The sequence below is a fragment of the Dasypus novemcinctus genome, chromosome 14 (assembly GCF_030445035.2).
Source record: "Dasypus novemcinctus isolate mDasNov1 chromosome 14, mDasNov1.1.hap2, whole genome shotgun sequence".
Lineage (NCBI taxonomy): Eukaryota > Metazoa > Chordata > Mammalia > Cingulata > Dasypodidae > Dasypus > Dasypus novemcinctus.
In genome coordinates this window covers 53,906,188-53,926,582 of record NC_080686.1, presented here as the reverse complement: position 1 = coordinate 53,926,582, position 20,395 = coordinate 53,906,188, and the positions used below count along the sequence as shown (strand labels likewise).

Genomic DNA, 20,395 nt, shown 5'->3' with positions numbered 1-20,395 from the left:
CAAACCCTCTCTTTCCCTCCAAATTACCTATAACACTTTGCCTATATATACAATTGTAATTGATTCTTCTCTGTCCAGTAGCTGGATTAAAACATCTACAACAGGGAAGCAGCTGTGGCTCAATCAGTTGGGCTCCTGACTACCATATGGGAGGCCCTGGGTTCGCTGCCCAGTGCCTCCTTGTGGGGGCATGCTCACCTGTGTGCTGAGAGCTGCCCAGCCTGCAAATGCCATGGAGGGCCAACTCAGCAAGGTGGCACAACAGAGAGGGAGAGACAAGCAAAAAAAAAAAAACAAAACACAAAAGAATGTAGCAATGAAAGCAGAGAGCAGACAGCAAGCAAGCCACAAGAGGGGGAGGGGAAATACATAAAATAAATAGACACAGAGGAACGCACAGCAAATGGACACAGAGAGCAAAGAGCCCACAAAAAGCCACAAGGGCGGGGGAGTTAAAAAAAAAAAGTCTACAACAGTATAATACAACTCCATGTGCAAATCAAAGAGTTAGAAACTTCTATGTAATCTAAAAATAGCATAGAATCTTGGTGTATGGCATTGTAGGGTTTTTTTTTCAGACAGGTTTGAAACAAATATTTCTAAAGGGTATTTTTACTTGAAATGTTTCTCCTTTGTCTATATTGTTTATCTACACTGAACTTGAGTGGTACTTAATAAGGGGGTATTTTGAAAAGCTGAGTCCTTGAAAGCAAATTGACGGATTTTTTTGTCTTTAAAATTCCTTTAGATATAGAAGAAATAAATATTCTGGAATAGATAGTCATTTGAAACTTCCATCTTTATACAGTATGATTTATTTCCTTTTCTAATGTATTACACTATATTGTCTGTGTGTGTGTGTACACACATATACACAATAATGCTGCAAGTTTTTGATCATTACTTTTTCTATGATCATTGATTCTTACTCATCCCCCACTGCTGACTGAATCTGAATGAATGTGGCAGTGTAAGACCTTACTAAGCTTTATAAGTCTAATCCCTCTTGGTCAACTTCCATGATTCAGTAGGAGAGGGGGACAATGGATCCTGTTGCCAGCCATTTAAAGAACAAGAGAGTCTGGAAGTCATAATTTATCTGAGCAACCCCAAATTTTGGTACCATCTGGTTCTATTTTTAAACTTTATTTACTATCCCACAACATCATCAATTATAAGCCAGGCTCTCCAAGTGCTTAATTATTTCGTGGGGATACATTTATAGTTTTGAAAAAAAAAATCACTGGAAATTAATAACAGAGATCAGTAAATAGTTCTAGTGGTTAGAATAAGTCCCAACATTATTCTGTAACAATTCCTGTAAAGATCCAAATGTTGGTTGTCACAGTTATCAGGAACTAGTGAGCTCCTGGGTCTCTGTTTTTTCATTGTGTTCCTACTTGGTCCCTTCCCTGTTTGGCACTCACAGCCCCAACCACAAACTAACCCCAAATTTGACCTCAAGTAGGGACGCATAGCCATTGTTCTTTACGGAAAACGTATCATGGAAATGTCAGCTCCCCTGACCCCCCTGTTATTCTAGCTGTTTTGGTTACTGGCCCACATTGTTGAATTTATGTAGGTCTGAATTTCCCCCCTCCTGTTCAGCTACTCAAACTGAGTTCTGAGCTTATGAGTAAGGTCTTCATTTTGGGTCCCTATTTCTTCATTACTTCAGAGAAGAATGACCTACAACTCAAAGTAAATTTATCATTAAACGGAAAAAAATATAGAGAGAAATTTGAAAAGTTTCTTAATTTTCATGTGATGGTTACTTAAACATCCTAAATTTTCCACCCTTAAAATTGTATCTCTGGTGACCCTAGCTCCATTCTAGGCATTTCTATCTATTGAATATAATACTGGATATAACTTAGCCTATATCCACACAAAAGTCTGTATCATGTTCTGACTCCTAATGTTATATCCAGATCATATCCCAGCAATCTGTGGCTTCTAAGTAATCTCTAAGACAGATCTGACCACCTCAAACATAAGAGGTCATTGTCAAGCTAAACTCAATGTTCCACTAAATCATCATGTAGTTGCTATAGCCACACCACCTTTCTTGACTTTTCTCTTTGCCCGCACCATAGTATCTATGCCAAGTTTTCAACTATTGTCTAGAAACAAAGCTACCAATTTTGAGCTACTAAAGTGTTTTTCAAACTATCAAACATCTCTAAGCTCAACATGTTCAAATACAAACTTATTAACTCCACCTACCCCCCCAAATCTGCTCTTCCTCTGTTTACCTTCAGTTATAACACCAGTATTCTTCAAGATACAATAACAAGAATCCTTAGAGGCATATTTTACTCTTTTCCTTTTTTTATCTCCTTGTTAAATCATTTCCTGAGTCCTGTAAATTATTAATTAAAAATCTCTCAAACCATTCCTTCCCTTTTCACTGATGATACCTTAGTTTATACCTTACTATGTAGATTGTGTAGATTATTTTGATAGTTTTCTATTTATGTGTAATTTTGTTATCTGCACTATAAAATCGTTTGCCACACTGCTACTGGAATTACCTTTCTCAACATGGATTTGGATTTCAGATTTAGAAAGTATATTAATTGGCATTTTTATTCTATTCCCCATTATTAAAATTCACCAAAAGCAACATAAAGAAGAATATTTTGGGGAAAGCAAGAACAAAGCCATGACTCCTAACTACAAAATATGATGCATCCTTGCCAGATATGGTGAACTTTGGATTGTAGTCAGGAAGGACACAAATTTGACAAAAGCCTCCCTCCTTAGAGTTCAATTAATTATAGTTTTCCTCATTAATGTCACAGTCCTGAAAATCCTATATAATTATCTTTTGATAGGAGCTTAAAGTTTTAGCAGTAAGGGTGGGCCACTGGCAGAGTAGGAAATGTAACTGGAGATACTTAGTTTGATACCAGAAAATATCAATGAAGGTGAAACACCATATGTATCGCTTAAAACCTAGTTTTATGACCAAAAGACTCTGCTAGAGGTGAAGGGAAAAGAGACAGCAAGTTTCATGTTATTTGTGATTTGTAAGGCTTTGCTTCACCTAGAGGCAAATCTCTGGAACACAGTCCTAAATGAAAGCTATGGGTTACTCCAGCTTACTTCTTACCTCCTGCCCTCCCCACATTATTTTTCAGCAAATAGCTAGGTCGATTAAAATGCATAATAACCACAAAGGGATCACCAAGTCCTCTTTCACAGAAAAAGAGAAATGAGAGAAATAAATTAACGAAATAGTTGTGGACAAGTAACGGGCAGTATCATCTCAGGAAAAAAAAAAAACACTCAAAAAGATATACAAAGATTTGAAGAAGAAATACTGTATAAAAAATCTAAAGGAGATGAACAGTAAGCTGGAAGAACTTAGGAAAGAAGTTGAATAGTAATAAAAACAGTGCAGAGATGAAGCCATCTTTAAAGCTGAAAAATTGGATCATCACAACTGGGAATGCATACTCAGAGGGACAGTAAATATCCCAGACAAATCACACAAGAAATTCATGGCAGAATTGATAGATATGAAGAAAGACCAAGGAAAACCAGCAAATGCATAATTCTTGTGAAGGAGAGGAGAACATATGGATTTGCAAAAAAAATTCAAAGATACATTAGAAGAAAATTCTCATAAGTAATTCTTAATTCTGAGATCAAAAGGATATGCCATGCTCAAAGAAGTTTGTTTTCAATGTAGTAATCAACACAAATAAGGTATCAGTGGTTATATATTAGTTCTATTAACAACATGTTTCTAGACAGAGGTTACAGAAAATCAATAATCAGCTCTTCAGTAGCTCTTCAGTTTTTTTTTTTCCCTTTCTTTTCATGGGATGATTATCTTTTATTTTTTCATTAGAGAAGTTGTGGGTCCATGCTCAAAGAAATTTGGAGTGTAGTGTTCAGCTACAAGAAATATTCTAATAACATCATTAAATTTCATGAGTGGAAGCAGACTTGGCCTAGTGGTTAGGGCATCCGTCTACCACATGGGAGGTCCGTGGTTCAAACCCTGGGCCTCCTTGACCCGTGTGGAGTGCTGATGCGCACCCATGTGCAGTGCTGATGCGCGCAAGGAGTGCCCTGCCATGCAGGGGTGTCCCCCACGTAGGGGAACCCCACAGAGTGCACCCTGTAAGGAGAGTCACCCAGCGTGAAAGAAAGTGCAGCCTGCCCAGGAATGGCGCTGCACACATGGAGAGCTGATGCATCAAGATGACGTAACAAAAAGAAACACAGATTCCCGTGCCGCTGATAACAACAGAAGCAGACAAAGAAGAAAACACATCAAATGAACACAGAGAACAGACAACTTGGAGGGAGGGGGGGGCAAGGGGAGAGGAAAAAAAAACTTCATGAGCAAGAAGAGAGAACTTCATTGAAGCTTCGGTTAGGAAAATTAAGCCACAAAATAAAAAACAAAAATATGTTAGCTTGAGATTCCTCTTCATTATCTTGCAATATCACAAGATAATGCAAAGTCTACAAAGTCTAGAGGCACAGTAAGTTTAACTCAAATATTTTAGACTCAGCCCAAACCTTCCATTATAAAATGAAAACAGGCAGACATTTTCATCATTCAATAGGTTGGAGAAAATAAAACACATGAGCCTTTCTTGGAAAACTACTTGGCGATGACATACAGAAATCAAAGAGATGAAATCAATATAAATAACCTGGGATGGAAAACCCATATTCTTTTAAAGACTAAAGGTCATCACTAAATTCATTCAAACCATAGAATCTCCTATATTCTATAACTCAATGAATCATATTATCTTACCGATATTCCTAACTAGAAACTTAGAAGTCAATGCAGCCTGATCTACTTTACATAATGAATCAGTGGTGAGAGTTAATTCTATTTCCTTAACATTTTTCATATCTATTCCCTCCTCTTAAACGTCATGGTCTCAGCCATGGTCCAGGCCTTCTTCATTTGTTTGCCTGAATTACTATAATAATGTTTGAATTGGTACAGATTCCTTAGTTCAATCCATCTTCCTCAAATTACTCAAATGACCTTTCTAATACATAATTTTTTTTTATTTAATTTTTATTCATGTTTCCAATTTCAAAGACACTTCATTGCCTTCAGCATGGAGTTTAATCTTTGTAGGAGATACTTGCCTTTCACAATACAATTTTTCCAACCTTATCCACTACTACTCCCACCTTCACACTTCATGTTGTACTCCAGTTGAGCTCCTTGATTTTTCTGAGTTGAACACATTCACATTTATTTCTGTGTCTTTGCCTTTATGGCTCTCTTTCACAGTGTCTAGTTTGCCACAGGGCAGCCAATGTAAAGTACCAGGAATGGGTTGGCTTTTATAGTGGAGATTTTCCTTGGAGTAAAATCCCCACTTAAAGTTCTGAGTCCATGAAATGTCCAAATCAAAGATGCTTTCTCACTGAAGTCAGCTACTGGTGATCCTGCTGTCCTGCCATGTGGCAAAGATGGCTGATAATCTCTGCCAAAGTCCCTGCCTGCCCCTCCAGAATCTACTGTCTCCCAGAGCTCAGCTGTGGGCTATCAGGCATATGGCTCATCTCTTCAGCTTTGTGCTGCTCCATGGGCCCAGGCTTTTAGGGGCTTCATGCTTAAGCTCTGGCTGCTAGTGATCTTCAAGTCTTCTCTCACAATACAGGATCAAAATGGCAGAGTTCCCTTTTCCTGTGTGTCTCTTCCTCTGTGTCTCCATTTATATCAGATCAAACAAGTGGGTAGAAACCAAACCTGAGTAATGCCTCACTGAGATAGTCCAATCAAAAGGACCTCACACCCACAGGAAAGGAATGGATTAGTTCAAGAACATAATCCTGGGGTTGGTGGGGCAAGATGGCATCTGAGTGAGTGCACCTTATGGTCTCTCCTGAGAAGTGGCGGCCGAGTGGGGTTAGAGTCTTGCTGGAGTGGGCTGTATTGGGGGCTTGCAGGGCAGAGGGTGTGTGGACATCAATTTGGAGAGAGAGTGGTGGAGGTGATGCTTGCTAAAGGTAGAATTGCAGCTTACAAGTACAGAGTTGGGAACTATGGACTGGTGGGACCCTTCCCCCTGTGGCTGGCGGCCATGGTGTTTCCTGGGATCTGTCAGTTGTGCAGTGGCATTCCTGGGCCCTGTGGTCCCCGGATGTGTGGTCCCCAGGTCCATGTCCCCTGAGTACCCATAGCCCGTGTTCCATGGACCTACATGCCCTGGGTCTGCAGAGTCCCGGACTTCCCTTTCCCAAGTCCAGTGCTCCTGGGGGTCCAGGATTGCCTTAGCCCTCCAGTTTTGGATTGACTCCGTGGGTGGGAGGGATTCAGTGGTGGTTGCAGTACGGGGGCCTGGATAGTGCGGGTTTGATTTTCTGGTGTCCCCACCCTACCCCCTTTATTCTTTTCTTTTCTTTCTTTCTTTCTTTCTTTTTTTTTTTTTTTTTTTGTGCTTGGAGAATACTGGCTGACTTGGGGAGAGTCTGGGAAGAGAGGAGTGGTGAATCTGCTGAGAAAGCCCAATTCACCTGGGATAGGAAACTTGGCCTGAGAGAAGGTGGAGTCAGAAAATCAACTAGACCTCTCATAGCATACCTAAAGGAAAAGGATTGTAGGAGTGCTTTCCAAGCCTCTGATAACATACTTGGTGTTCCTGGTGAGGTGTGGGTTGTCTCTCTCTGGAAATTAAGAGCATTGTTTTTTGTGCAGAGCTGATTCAACAATGACCCACTTGAATCTCCTACTGGACCTCTCAGGCAGCTCTCCTGCCTGGGAGAGAGGGAAGTGAGGGAAGGAAGAAAAGAGGGAACATCAGATCCCTAAGCATTTTATTTAACTACAAACAGGATTCCTTGTTTGAAACTTTCCCTAGTATTTGGTTGGTTTTTCCTTGTTTTTCCTTCCTCTTTATCCCCCCAAGGCCCTTTTTTCTTTCTTTTTCCTTACTCTTTTTCTTTTTCCTGCTTACTTCTCCACTGACTTTAGTCTCTTTTTTTCTCTTTCTTTCTTTCTCTGCTTTCTTATTCTTCTTACATTAGGTGCTGCAGGGAGAGCTTCACATTTGCTGTATTTCCCCATCCTCCATTTACTCTTTTCTGTGTGTATTGACTTTGGCCACCAACACTATTCCCTTTCCTCTACATCTTTCTATCCTCCATCATTGATTGTTTCTCTTACATTACACCTCTCTTTGTTTGCCCCCCGATTTTTTTTGACTTATTATTAATACCTTTGTTCTGTTTTCTGCCTTATATTCACTCTTTATATTATTGTCCTCTCTTTTCTCTTTCCCTCTCTCCTGAACACACAGGCCTTTTAATTCACACTGTATTCCTCCCCATATTCAGATTTTTATGTATTCTTCTTTTCTTACTGTTATAACTCTACATACCTTACATGAGTCTAATATCCATCCTCCTATATCTCACATGGTTCCTCTGTTAATATTTACTCTCAATACTACTATTATTCATTTTCTTTTCTTACTCCTTTTGCTTTCTCTGGCCCTAATATTTTCCTTCAAGTGAACTTAGCCAACCACAAAGAAATAGAATAAGAAGAACAAAGTGACAAGGAGAAGACTTAAAACACACTCAGAAACAACAACTAATTAAACTCCAAACTAGACAAAGAAGCTAAGCAACTGACTAAACCCATCAAGATAAAATGACCAGACAGCAACAAAAAACTACAAACCAAACCAATAATCAGGAAAACAGACCCCAATCCAATGAACAAACTAAAGACCAGGAAGAGGAGCAGAACATTGTACAAGTAACTAAAGCTCTCAAAACATGTATTACGGACCAATTTGATGAAGTGAAGGAAGAGATTAAGAATATGAAGAAAACACTTGGAGAGAATACAGAAGAAATAGCAATCATACCCCAAAAGATAACAGATATGATGGTGATGAAAGCACAATTCAAGAAATCAAAAATTCAGCAAATAACAGCAGATTCTAAGAGGCAGAGAAAAGAATTAGTGATGTGGAAGACAGTGCATCTGAAATTAAACAGGTAGTAGAACTGATCAAAAAAAAAAAAAGAAAAAATCCAGCAGGGGTTTAGGGACCTGAATGACAATGCAAAATGCACAAACATACACATTATAGGCATCCCAGAAGGAGAAGAGAAGGGAAAGGGGATGGGAGGGGTGTTGGAGGAAATAATGGCTGACAACTTCCCAAACCTACTGAGGGAGATAGATGTACATGTCCAGGAAGCACAGTGCACCCCAAACATCATAAATCCCAACAGGCCTACCCCAAGACATACTTTTAAGTTATCCAATGCTCAAGACAAAGAGAAAATACTAAAAGAGCAAGAGAAAAGAGAACCATGACATACAAAGGAGGCTCCATAAGATTAAGTGCTGATTTCTCATCTGAAACCATGGAGGCAAGAAGAGAGTGGTATGACATAGTCAAGGTACTAAAATAAAAAAATTTCTAACCAAGCATACTCTATCCAGCAAAGTTAGCATTCAAAAATGTTGGAGAGTTCAAAATATCACAGATAAACCAAAACTAAGAGAGTTTGCCAACAAGAATCCTGCCCTTCAAGAAATGCTAAAGGGAGTTCTGCAGGAAGAAAGGAAAAAACAAGAGAGACAGAGTTGGAGGAGAGTGTAAGAGCAACTAAAAAGACAAAAACAAAAAAAGAAAACCAAACAGAATATGACAAACACAAATCCAAAGAAAATATGGCAAATATAAGTAATTCATTGAAAGTAATAACACTGAATGTCAGTGGATTAAACTTATCTTTTAAGAGACTCAGACTGGAAGATTGGATAAGGAAATATGACCCATTTATAAGCTGTCTGCAAGAAACACATCTTAGACCCAGGGATTCAACGAGGTTGAAAGTGAATGGCTGGAAAACAATCTTACAAGCAAACAATAACCAAAAAAGGGCAGAAGTAGCTATATTAATATCAGACAAAATAGACTTTAAATGCAAAACAACTCTGAGAGACAAAGATGGACACTACATATTAGTGAAAGGGAAAATCCTTCAAGAAGAAAAAACAATCATAAACATTTATGCTCCTAACAAGGGTGACTCCAAATACATGAGGCAAACATGGAAAAACTAAGTGAAGGAATAGATGCCTCTACAATTATAGTGGGGGACTTTAATACGTCACTATCAACTTTGGACAGAACATCTCAAAAGAGAATCAATAAAGAAACAAAGACTTTGAACAATATATTAGAGGAGCTGGACCTAATCGAAATATACAGAACATTACACTCAATACAGCAGGATATACATTCTTCTCAAGTGCACATGGATCATTCTCCAAGATAGACCACATGCTAGGCACAGGAAAAGTCTCAATGAATTCAGAAAGATAGAAATCATACAAAATAATTTCTCTGGTCACAGTGGAATGAAGCTGGAAATCTGCAAGGGCCAGAGACCCAGATTTGGCAACAAGATTTGGAAGTTAAACAATACTCTTAGAAAAACAGTGGGTCAAGGAGGAAATCTCAAAAGAAATTAAAACTACCTTGAAACTAATGAAAATGATAACACAACATATCCAAACTTATGGGATGCAGCAAAAGCAGTACTGAGAGGGAAATTTATAGCCATAAATTCATACATCAAAAAAGAAGAAAGAGCTAAAGTTGAAGAACTAAATGCACATTTGGAGAAATTAGTTAAAAATAACAAACTAACCCTAAAGGAAGAAGAAAGAAAGAAATAACAAAGATCAGAGAAGAACTAAATGAAATAGAAAATAAGAAAGCACTTGAAAAAATAAACAAAATCAAGAGCTGGTTCTTTGAGAAAATCAATAAAATTGACAAACCCTTAGCTAGATTAACAAAGAAAAAAAGAGAGAAGATGCAAAGACACAAAATAAGAAATGAGAAAGGAGATATCACCACTGATCCCACAGAATTAAAGACTATCATAAGAGGATACTTTGAAAAACTATATTCCAACAAAAACAACAATTTAGAGGAAATGGACAAATTCCTAGAAACACATAAACAGCCCACATTGACAAAAGAAGAAGTTGATGATCTCAACAAAACAATCAAAAGTAAAGAGATAGAATCAGTCATTAAAAGCCTCCCAGCTAAAAAGAGCCCTGGGCCAGACAGCTTCACAGGTGAATTCTACAAAATATTCTGGAAAGAACTAACACCAATCTTGGTGAAACTCTTCCAAAAAATTGAAACAGAAGGAACATTGCCTAACTCATTCTATGATGCCAACATTACTCTAGTACCAAAGCCAAAGAGACCACAAGAAAGGAAAATTACAGACCAATCTCTCTAACGAACCTTGATGTAAAAATCCTCAACAAAATACTTGCTAATCATATTCAACAATGCATTAAACAAATTATCACCATGACCAATTGGGGTTCATTTCTGGTATGCAAGGATGGTTCAACATAAGAAAATCAGTCAATGTAATACACCATATAAACAGATTGAAGGGAAAAAAATCACATGATATCTATAGATGCAGAAAAAGCATTTGACAAAATACAGCACCCTTTCTTGGTAAAAACACTGCAAAAGATCGGAATAGAAGGAAACTTTCTGAACATGATAAAGAGTATATATGAAAAACCCATAGCTACATCATTTACAACGGTGAAATCCTAAAATCTTTCCCTCTAAGATCAGGAACAAGACAAGGATGCCCACTATCACCCCTCCTATTTAACATAGTCTTAGAAGTACTTGCTCGAACACTGAGGCAAGAATCAGACAAAAAAAGCATCCAAATTGGAAAGGAAGACGTCAAAATTTCACTATTTGCAGATGATATGATCCTATAAATAGAAAACCCTGAGACGTCTACAACAAAGCTTCTAGAACTTATAAATGAGTTCAGTAAAGTCGCAGGTTACAAGATAAATGCACAAAAATCAGTAGCATTTCTGTACACCAATAATGAGCAATCTGAGGAGGAAATCAGGAATCAAATACCATTCACAATAGTAAATAAAAAAATCAAATTCCTAGGACTAAATTTAACTAAAGATGTAAAAGACTTATACACAGAAAACTACATACCATTGTTCAAGGAAATCAGAGAAGACCTAAATAAATGGAAGAATATTCCTTGTTCATGGATAGGAAGACTAAATATTATTAAGATGTCTATCCTACCAAAATTGATCTACGATTCAATGCAATCCCAATAAAAATCAACACATCATTCTTTAATGAACTAGAGAAACTAACTATGAAACTTATTTTGAAAGGAAAGAGGCCTCAAATAGCCAAAGACATATTGAAAAAGAAAAATGAAATTGGAGGAATTACACTACCTGACTTCAAAACATACTACAAAGCTACAGTTGTGAAAACAGCATGGTATTGGCACAATGATAGGTACATGGACCAATGGAACCGAATTGAAAGTTCTGATATAGATCCTCATATATACAACCATATGGTATTTGACAAGGCCACCAAACCCTCTCAACTGGGAGAGAATGGCCTCTTCAACAAATACTGCCTGGAGAACTGGATATCCATATGTAAAAGAATGAAAGAGGATTACTAACTCATACCTTATACAAAAATCAACTCAAGATGGATCAAAGACCTAATATAAACCCAAGACCATAAAGACCTTGGAAAGCAAAGTAGGGAAGCATCTACAGGACCTGTAATAGGAAATGGCTTCACACCAAAAGCCCAAGGAGCAAAAGAACAAATAGATAAATGGGACTTCCTCAAAATTAAAGCATTCTGCACCTCAAAGGAGTTTGTCAGGAAAGTGAAAAGAGAGCCTACACAATGGGAGAAAATATTTGGTAAACATGTATCTGATAAGAGACTTATATCTTGCATATATAAAGAACTCCTATATCTTGAAAATAAAAAGACAAACAGCCCATTTAAAAAATGGGAAAAAGATTTGAACAGACACTTCTCCAAAGATGATATACAAATGGCTAAAAAACACATGAAAAAATGCTCAAAATCCCTAGCTATTGGGAAATGCAAATCAAAACAACAATGAGATACCATCTTACTCCCATAAGACTGGCAGCTATCAAAAAATCAGAAGACTACAATTGTTGGGGAGGATGTGGAGGAATGGGAACACTCATCCACTGCTGGTAGGAATGCAGAAGGATCCAGCCATTCTGGAGGACAGTTTGGCAGTTTCTCAAAAAAACTAGCTATAGATTTGCCATATGACCCAGCAATTCCACTGCTGGGTATATACCCCCAGAAGATCTGAAAACAAGGACATAAACTGATATATGCACACCAATGTTCATAGCAGCACTATTCACTATTGCCAAAAGTTGGAATCAACCCAAATGCCCATCAACAGATGAATGGATAAATAAAATGTGGTCTATACATAAAATGGAATACTACTCAGCTTTAAGAACTAATACACTGCAAACACATGTGAAAACATGGATGAATCTTGAGAACCTTATGTTGAGTGATGCAACCCAGGCATTGAAGGACAAATACTACATAACCTCTCTGATATGACATAAGTAAACCAAGCTGTCTCAGAGAGCTAGACACTGGATGATAAACTTTAAGGTAGTTTGAGAATAGAGAAAGGTTGTGAGCTGACAGCTACTTGGGTGAAATCTATGATAAGTAAGAGGTAAGTATTTGTATAGGGAAGGGATAAAATGGGGCCATAGGGATAACTTAGGGTGGGTCTGCATGGGCTTTAGGGGTGCTAGGGATGGGAGGATGGGTCAGATTGCCCAAGAAATTGGGGAGAGGGTGAGAGGAACATTTGATCATGGGAGATTGTCAGGTATGTGGTTGAAATTGTGGTGCAGAGAAAACTCTTTAGAGAATGTCATATGGAAGGTTGCCTGTTTGGGATGCTTAAGGGTGGGAGGCATTTGACACAGGGCAAGCTTCTGGGGAGTGTGTGAGTGTTCATTTTGATATAGTGGATTATATCATTGGGTGGAGACCCACACAATAAAAGTGAAGGTATACCCATATCCTGGGGAGGACTGATGTTCTCAAACAGAGGGAATTGTATCTCTTGAGAGATTAGGTGGCTCCCAGTGGGTTAGCATGGTCAAGTATGTGAAGCCCTCAACATTTTTGCAAGTATCTCTGAATATGGTCCCTCAAGTAATGAAGATTGATTGTCATGGTGGGCCCTGAGGGAGGGGGAAAGAGGTGTTGAATACATCGAATCAGGGTAACTGTGGGACAATGGAAGTGTTCCACAAGATCATGCCATGATGGATATAGGTCATGTTAAATTACACCAAAAATGTATAAAAGTCTATAGGCTAAAATGTAAACCATAATGTAAAACATAAGATAACTAAAAATTTAGAAAATTGTATACTCTAAAATATAAACCATAATGTAAACGTAAATGGAGCCATGTTTGAAAGCTATTGTTTCAATATTGGTACATTAGCTGCAGCAAATATAATATGAACATGTAAAAAGATCACTGTTGGGCAAGGGACAAAGAGTTTGATGTTGGATATGTGGGAGTACCATATGTATGTATATGTGAATTACTGTGACCTAAATCTTATGTTAAGAGAAATTTAATAATCAGGAAAAAAAAAAAAAAGGGAAGAAAGGAGGTAGACACTGAGGAAGAAATAGAAGAAATTGCCTTGCCACTGTACATACAGGGCAATACCTGTAGCAGTGATGAAAGGCAAAATGTCAAAAACAAAGCTTTTTCATTTTTTCATTTCTTTGGTACCCCAATTTATTTTTCCTTTAATTTTTCTCAATTTCTATGTATTCTATATCTAACCTTTAAACCCATCACTATATTCCATTTTTCTATTAAGGGAACCTAGCAATATATTGGGCTTCCTTTTTGAAGAAGTTTTGGACTACAGAGAGGTTCAACTATGCAGGGAGGGAGCACTTGTGTGGGGTGTCATTGGTGGGATGCATACGGTTGGGAGGGAGTTCTCCAGGGCATATATACAGGGTACATAGAAAGGTTTGGATATTTTCATAGTGGTTTCAGGTGGAAACGACAGATGAGAGAGTGCTGAATTCCTGACCAGGGGAGCTCTACCTCATTCCCCAATGGAACAACAACAATCCCCCAAGTGCAATGGCAAAGACCAATAAAGATGGATGGTACAACAATGAGCCCTTGATATTGATGGCTCTGATTATGAGCCTATGGGCCTGAAATATGAACTAGGCCTATAGCAGTGGGGTGCCTAAGTGTTACCTCCTGAGAGCCTCCATGTTGCTCAAATGTGGCCACTCTCTAAGCCAAACTCAGCATATAGATGCAGTACCTTCCCCCCATTGTGGGACATGACTCCCAGGGATGAGCCTCCCTGGCACTGAGGGATTACTACCAAGCACCAGCTGATGATGTAACTACAAAAAGACCATGAACAAAGAGGTCAACTCAGACCGGCAGAATATCTCAGCCTACTTATAATATCAGGTATTAAAAACTGCATTTTGACTTTGGATAAAAAGGGGGAAATGGAAAGGACAAGTGAGTTTATATGGCTAAGAGTGTCCAAAAAAGTGTTGGGAGGTTATCAGGGGGTGATGCTTCTGCATGCCTCAGCAAGGTACCAGAGACAGCCAAGGTAAATGGAAACCCAGGTGCTGGTTCTCCTGAGGGCTGCAGTGACCCACAGGTTCTATGGTCAGGGTGGATCGCTCTGGAGTCCAGGGCCATCTCAGTTGGCCCTACTTTGGAGTTTGTGTTCCTGAGTGTGATGGAGTTGGATTCAGATATAACCTTTCTACACATGCCTCTTCTGTCACTTTTACTGGAGCTATGGTTGGCATTTGGGTTGGTCTATGCTCAGGAGACCTGGATCTCTGAACTGTTCATGTGACGACCAGGCCCTGGGCCTCAGCAGACTTGCAGCTCCTATCCTTTAGTTTTTTGGACTTACCCTGGCCAGCTGACAGGGAGGTGAAGAGGGTCAACCACCACACCAGGGAGCCAAGAGTGCCTACAGCTGCAAGCAGGAGAATTGCATCGATCATCCATGTGGAATCTAAACCCCCCTGTTGGTGTAGAGGGGGACTGGACATAGCCATTCCAGATCCACAAGATGGAGGAATAGAGAATGGATTAAAGTGGACTTACTGGTGTTCTGCTGGGGAACTATTGTGATTAGTAAGGGAAGAAATTGTAGTAGTGATGTGGAGAGGGTGACCACGGTGGCTGCTCATGCTTGGGAAAGGGAAGAAGAGCTATGGTGTGGGGGCATTTTCAGGATTTGGAGTTGTCCTGGGTGGTGCTGCAGGGATGAATGCTGGACGTTGTGTGTCCTGTTGTGGCCCATTGGGTGGACTGGGGGAGAGTGTGGACTACAATGTGGACCACTGCCCATGTGCTGCAGCAGTTCTCCAGAATGTATTCGCCGGGTGCAGTGGATGTGCCACAATGATGGAAGAGTTTATTGATGTGGGAGGGGTGGGGTATATGGGCGGGTATATGGGGACCTCATATTTTTTGAATGTAACATTTAAAAGAAAATAAAGAAAAAATAAAGAACATAATCCTTTTCTTTTTGGGCTTCATAAAAGAACTCCAAAGTGTCACACCCAGACAATGTCTTTTCATTTTACAATTCTCAATTTAGATATCACTTCTTACAAGAAACCTTCCCTCACATTCCAATATAGTAAGGTGTCTCTTCCTATATGCTTAATAAGTTCCTTAGAATTACCTTTATCAAAGCATTATGTAATAGCTGGTTGAATAAGTGCATATTCTCACTTCTCTGTTTCCATGTGCTACTTCACATGCATCATCCTAAAAATGTCCTGATCCTCACTCAAGCCTCATTTTTGGTCTGCCTACCAAAGACAGTTCTTTCAATTGTCGTTCATAATTTGACTCTTGTATGGGAGTCTTTCCCATTAACCCTGTCTAAATTAAATGTACCTTCCTCCATTTTTCCCTGGTACTAAGCTGGTACTTTTACTTCCATGTCATATTGTATAATACCTTACATAATAAGTTAGAATTTCCACATCTGCTTCCTGCACAAATGATAAGAATCTGGAGCAGACAGTAGTTTTAAATTCATCTCTGTATTTTCCATGGCACCCAGCATTGTTCTTGGGTTGGAGCTCAGTAATATTGAGCCGTGGGGGGCCTATTATGAAAGCAGGCACCAGGATGAATAATGGACCAAAGTGTCACAGAGCAAAGACTCTGAAGGAGTAGGAATAAATAAATAATTACATTAAAACATGACAAATGCCATAATGGAGCTAAGCAGTTGGCATTCACGAAATACATGATTGGGGCACTTCACCCATTTTGAAGAGGAAGAGAATTCTGGATGCTCTTGCATGAGTGTGCTAAACCTTTCTCTGAGTATAAACCACACTTTATCATTGGTCAGTATTATAATTTAAATCTGTTCCCAGCAATGTCCTATTAACATGGTCCTCTTCTCAATGCAATCCATTTAAAAGACAATCCATGAGACTTGTTGCATTTAGAATGAATATTGTCACCGTTAAGTGTTTCACCCTGTAGTAATGAAGCATATATGTCTTAGCAATTAATACTGATTTTTATTCATGCTTAAAAGGTCATAGTTCTATTGATGTGTATTTCTTGGATGAGTCTTACTTTCAAAATCAATTCAAAACATAAATTTGATATTCCTAATCATTCAAATTTCTTTAAAAACATTAAAGAAAATTCTTTAAAAGCATTTCTTAAAAAGTTCTGAAACTACCCATTCATTGACATTTTTAAAAATTCCATTTCTGTGTCTTATAAAGACCTTACATTTTAATAATTTTATTAAGAGTTTGGAAAAAACCATAGTGGATAGTTTGTAAAGTATACAAGACTTAAATGGATAGATCCATTTTTATGTAAAGAAGAGTATTACAGCTTATTTAGTAACATGTACTTAAGCCAAAGGGGTGAATTTTAAGTCAAATTTCCACTTACCCAATCAATTTTATCCACGTTCCAATATTTTTTTAAGTCCCGGAACTGTATTAGCATTCCCTTCAGCCCCACAACAATAACACTAGCAAGAACACACTATAAATAGAAAATAAGTTGATGAAGATGCAAGATAAAGATTTTTATCCAAATTTAAAAGGACCACGGCATTTTATTTCTTTGTTTTTAAAATTCTTACTGGAGAAAAGCAATCACCATTTAGAAGACAAAAGCAATAATGAAATATTTCATTTTGTTAAGCACTAACCTATGATTGCACTTCAGGAATACAATAATATTTCAAGAGAATCATAAGGTAAAAATTTTGCCACTCAAAAAAATCAGAAAGAAAAAGAGTAGTAGTAAATTACAAAAGTGAAGTTACAAGACTACCTGTCCCTTACTTTTATTATAACTATTCCCAGTTTTTTGTTTGAAATTTGTTGGAAAAAATTAATTTTATATTAGGTATTTTTTAAAGAATTACTTTGAGTGTCAATTATCTGGGTTCACCTGCAGATATTTATAATTATATTGAAAAATGAAATTAATTGGTGGAAGATCCTCCAGTGGAAATAACTTTTTCTCATTAACAAATGAAGAATTAGAGCAAAAAAGCACCGAGGCTGGCCCTGGATCTCCAAAGGCCAGGATCTCACTAGCCTAGGCCACTTTGGTGCACTGGCCCTGTAAGGTGAACCATTAGCACTAGTGTTCTGAGTCACTTTGTATAAAGGCTCTATCAAGGGTGCAAAGATGTAGTTTGCTCCCTACTCCCTTGCTCTGACATTCATTTATATAGAAACACAGGATTTCGCAGTTGGAATTTAATCCATTTAGGCAAGAATTTCCTCTAGGATATCTTTAACTAGTGACCATGCTAATTCTGCTCAAAACCATCCAGTGTTGCAACACTCACCATGTCAAGGGCAGCCCTTGCATTCCATAGCAGTCCAAGTTCTGATAAACTCTGCTTCTTATAACAGAGTGGGCCTAATTTCCCTCTCCAAAGGAGCTGAGAATAAACCTAATTCACAATGTCATTTTTACATGAGAGCCTAAGAATTAGAGACAGCCACAGTACCTTTCCACCCTTCTGCCACTAAACATGGTATTCTTCCATTCCTGCCCATTCAACCATTACTCATACAACATGGTTTCCAGATTTCGGATGATTGAGGTTAATTACCTAAGGAATTAATATACATTCATTCTTATGAAAAGTAAAGTTAAAAATGTAAATACTGAAAAAGTACTACTGTACCATGGGCAGCCAGTAAAGCAAAGGTCCTATGGCATAGATGACAACAAGGACGAAGAGGCAAGATATTAGACAAGCCACCTGTAAAATACAAGACAGATAAAAAAAGAAAGGCTTGAACCTTTTTTTATTATTCCAAAGTTATAGGGAGTAAAAGATTAATTCTAGTTCATCTAGATTAGGAGAAACAAAATGTTGGCACATGATTGTTAAATAGCATAGGTGATCATTATCTATCATTTTGCAGCTGAGGGAAGCCAAACATAACAGCTAACAATCTGGTTCAATCAAATTAAGTCAGTGATGAGAGAAAAGCAATTCCACACAAAGAAATAGGACATCATCAACTTTTATCACACATTCACTGCAATGGCTTTTTTGTTTAATAGTGAAAGTGACATTTCAATTAAAAGTTCTTTAGCTTATTGTTTCTTCATCAAAACCAGGCTCCCCTCCTTCTTATCATAGGGGGATGGTTCGGGTAATAGTTGAAAATCGAGTTTTTGGTTTTTCTATGTTGATAAATTTCCATTAAAGTGTTTCCTCTCTTCTTTGGAGTTCTTCATTAGTAGGGCTCTAGTTATGAAGTGGTTATATAGGATTATGGGAGCAGTCTCTGGCAGTGGAACAGAATTAATTTTACTAATCCTGAGAAGTCATTAGTATATTCAGTTCAACTCAGACTGCTGACAAAAGGCAATTGGGAACACCTGACTCCCAAATGCTCAAGCTTGATGGGAAGCCTGATTTCACATACACAAATGTTCTGACTAAATAAAGATGTTTAGCCAAACTTTCATAATAATAAGAAGAAAGAAAGCAATGACAGGGCCACAAAGATGCTTAGAACATCTTTATGGAGACATAAGGGGAATTCAGGACATGTTAGAATGACTAAAATTTGAATTAAATTAATTAATTAATGATCATCAAGTATCAGCAAGGACTCAGTGCAACTGCAAATCTCAGATATTGCTGGTGGGAATGCAATGTGGTACAGCCACTTTGAAAACTGCTTGACAGTTACTTATGAAGTTCTCTATACACTTACCACTCAGCCCAATACTACTCAAGGAATGAAAACATATGTCCACACAAATACCTATGTGTAAATATTTATAGCACCATTATTCATAAACAGCAAAAACAGTAAATAACTTAAATACTCATCAGTTGGTGAATGGATAAACAGATTGTGATATATCCATAAAATATATTACACTACTACTCAGCAATAAAAAAAAACCTGTTCATATATACAGCAGCATGGATGTAACAAAATCATTAAGCTAAGTGAAAGAAGCTAGACACAAAAAGTTGCATAGTGTCAGTTTCCATTTTGGTGACATTCTGGGAACAAAATTATAGGTTGTCAGGGGTTGGAAATGGGGGAAAAGAATTTACTGCAGAGGGGTTTGAGGAAACTTTTCAGGGTGATGGAAATAGTCCAGATGTTGGCTATTTGCAACTACATAACTATATACTTTTTCAAATAAATTGAACTGTACATCTAAAAAGGATGAACTCTACTGAATCTAAATTACACCTCCATACACTTTAAAAAATAAAAGAAATTGGGGAAGGAATCTGTAACAATTGTTTACATACATGTGTACATGACAGAGTCAGTCCAGCATCATCAGTATATGTCCTGAAGCCGAAACTATTAAAAGGCATATGTGGCAAGGAATATAGAGAGGTAGTGGAGTGGAAACAGCTATAATTATTTAGCAAAGTAAGCAGTCATTCAAGTAACTATACGTTGCAACAATGGATATTGTTGGCAGAGGCTGAGGGAATCCCTTCCACAGATTCCCTCACGGCGAGCATCCTCCAGCATATAGGGAGAAAATAATTCCCCATGGGAAATAAGTCATTAAAGGACTAAAGACTGCCCATAAAAGAAGCAATAAGATACCAAATTGTAACTATATACTGACCATTTGGGAGGGTTTTGTGATTTTTTCATGATAAAAATTTCCCAAACCCTAAACTGTGAGAGCTGTCATTCCTCTAAACTGCAAAGAACTGAGGGTCAGAGCACAGATCAGATAATCCACTCAAATTGCACAGTGACTCAGTAAATCCATGTCTCTATGTAAAGAAAATAAAACAAACTGCTAAGGCACATTTCAGGATAAAAGACAATGGCATACCATTTGAGTGGTATTCTTCACTTATACACTTACCATGTACCAGAAAAGAAATCAAATTTTAGGAGATGGAATGAACCTTGAAGAA

General features: G+C 38.0%; 1 protein-coding gene across 1 annotated transcript in view; it reads right to left on the bottom strand.

Moving 5' to 3' along the window:
- SLC26A7 (solute carrier family 26 member 7) overlaps positions 1-20,395 on the bottom strand; it is a 127,476-nt gene that overhangs the window by 26,998 nt on the left and 80,083 nt on the right. Inside the window, exons 10-11 of the mRNA XM_058275714.2 lie at positions 18,158-18,235; positions 16,897-16,992 (exon numbers count right to left, since the gene is read on the bottom strand). Of these exons, the coding sequence (XP_058131697.1) occupies positions 16,897-16,992; positions 18,158-18,235 (174 nt within the window). The remainder of the gene's footprint in view (positions 1-16,896; positions 16,993-18,157; positions 18,236-20,395) is intronic.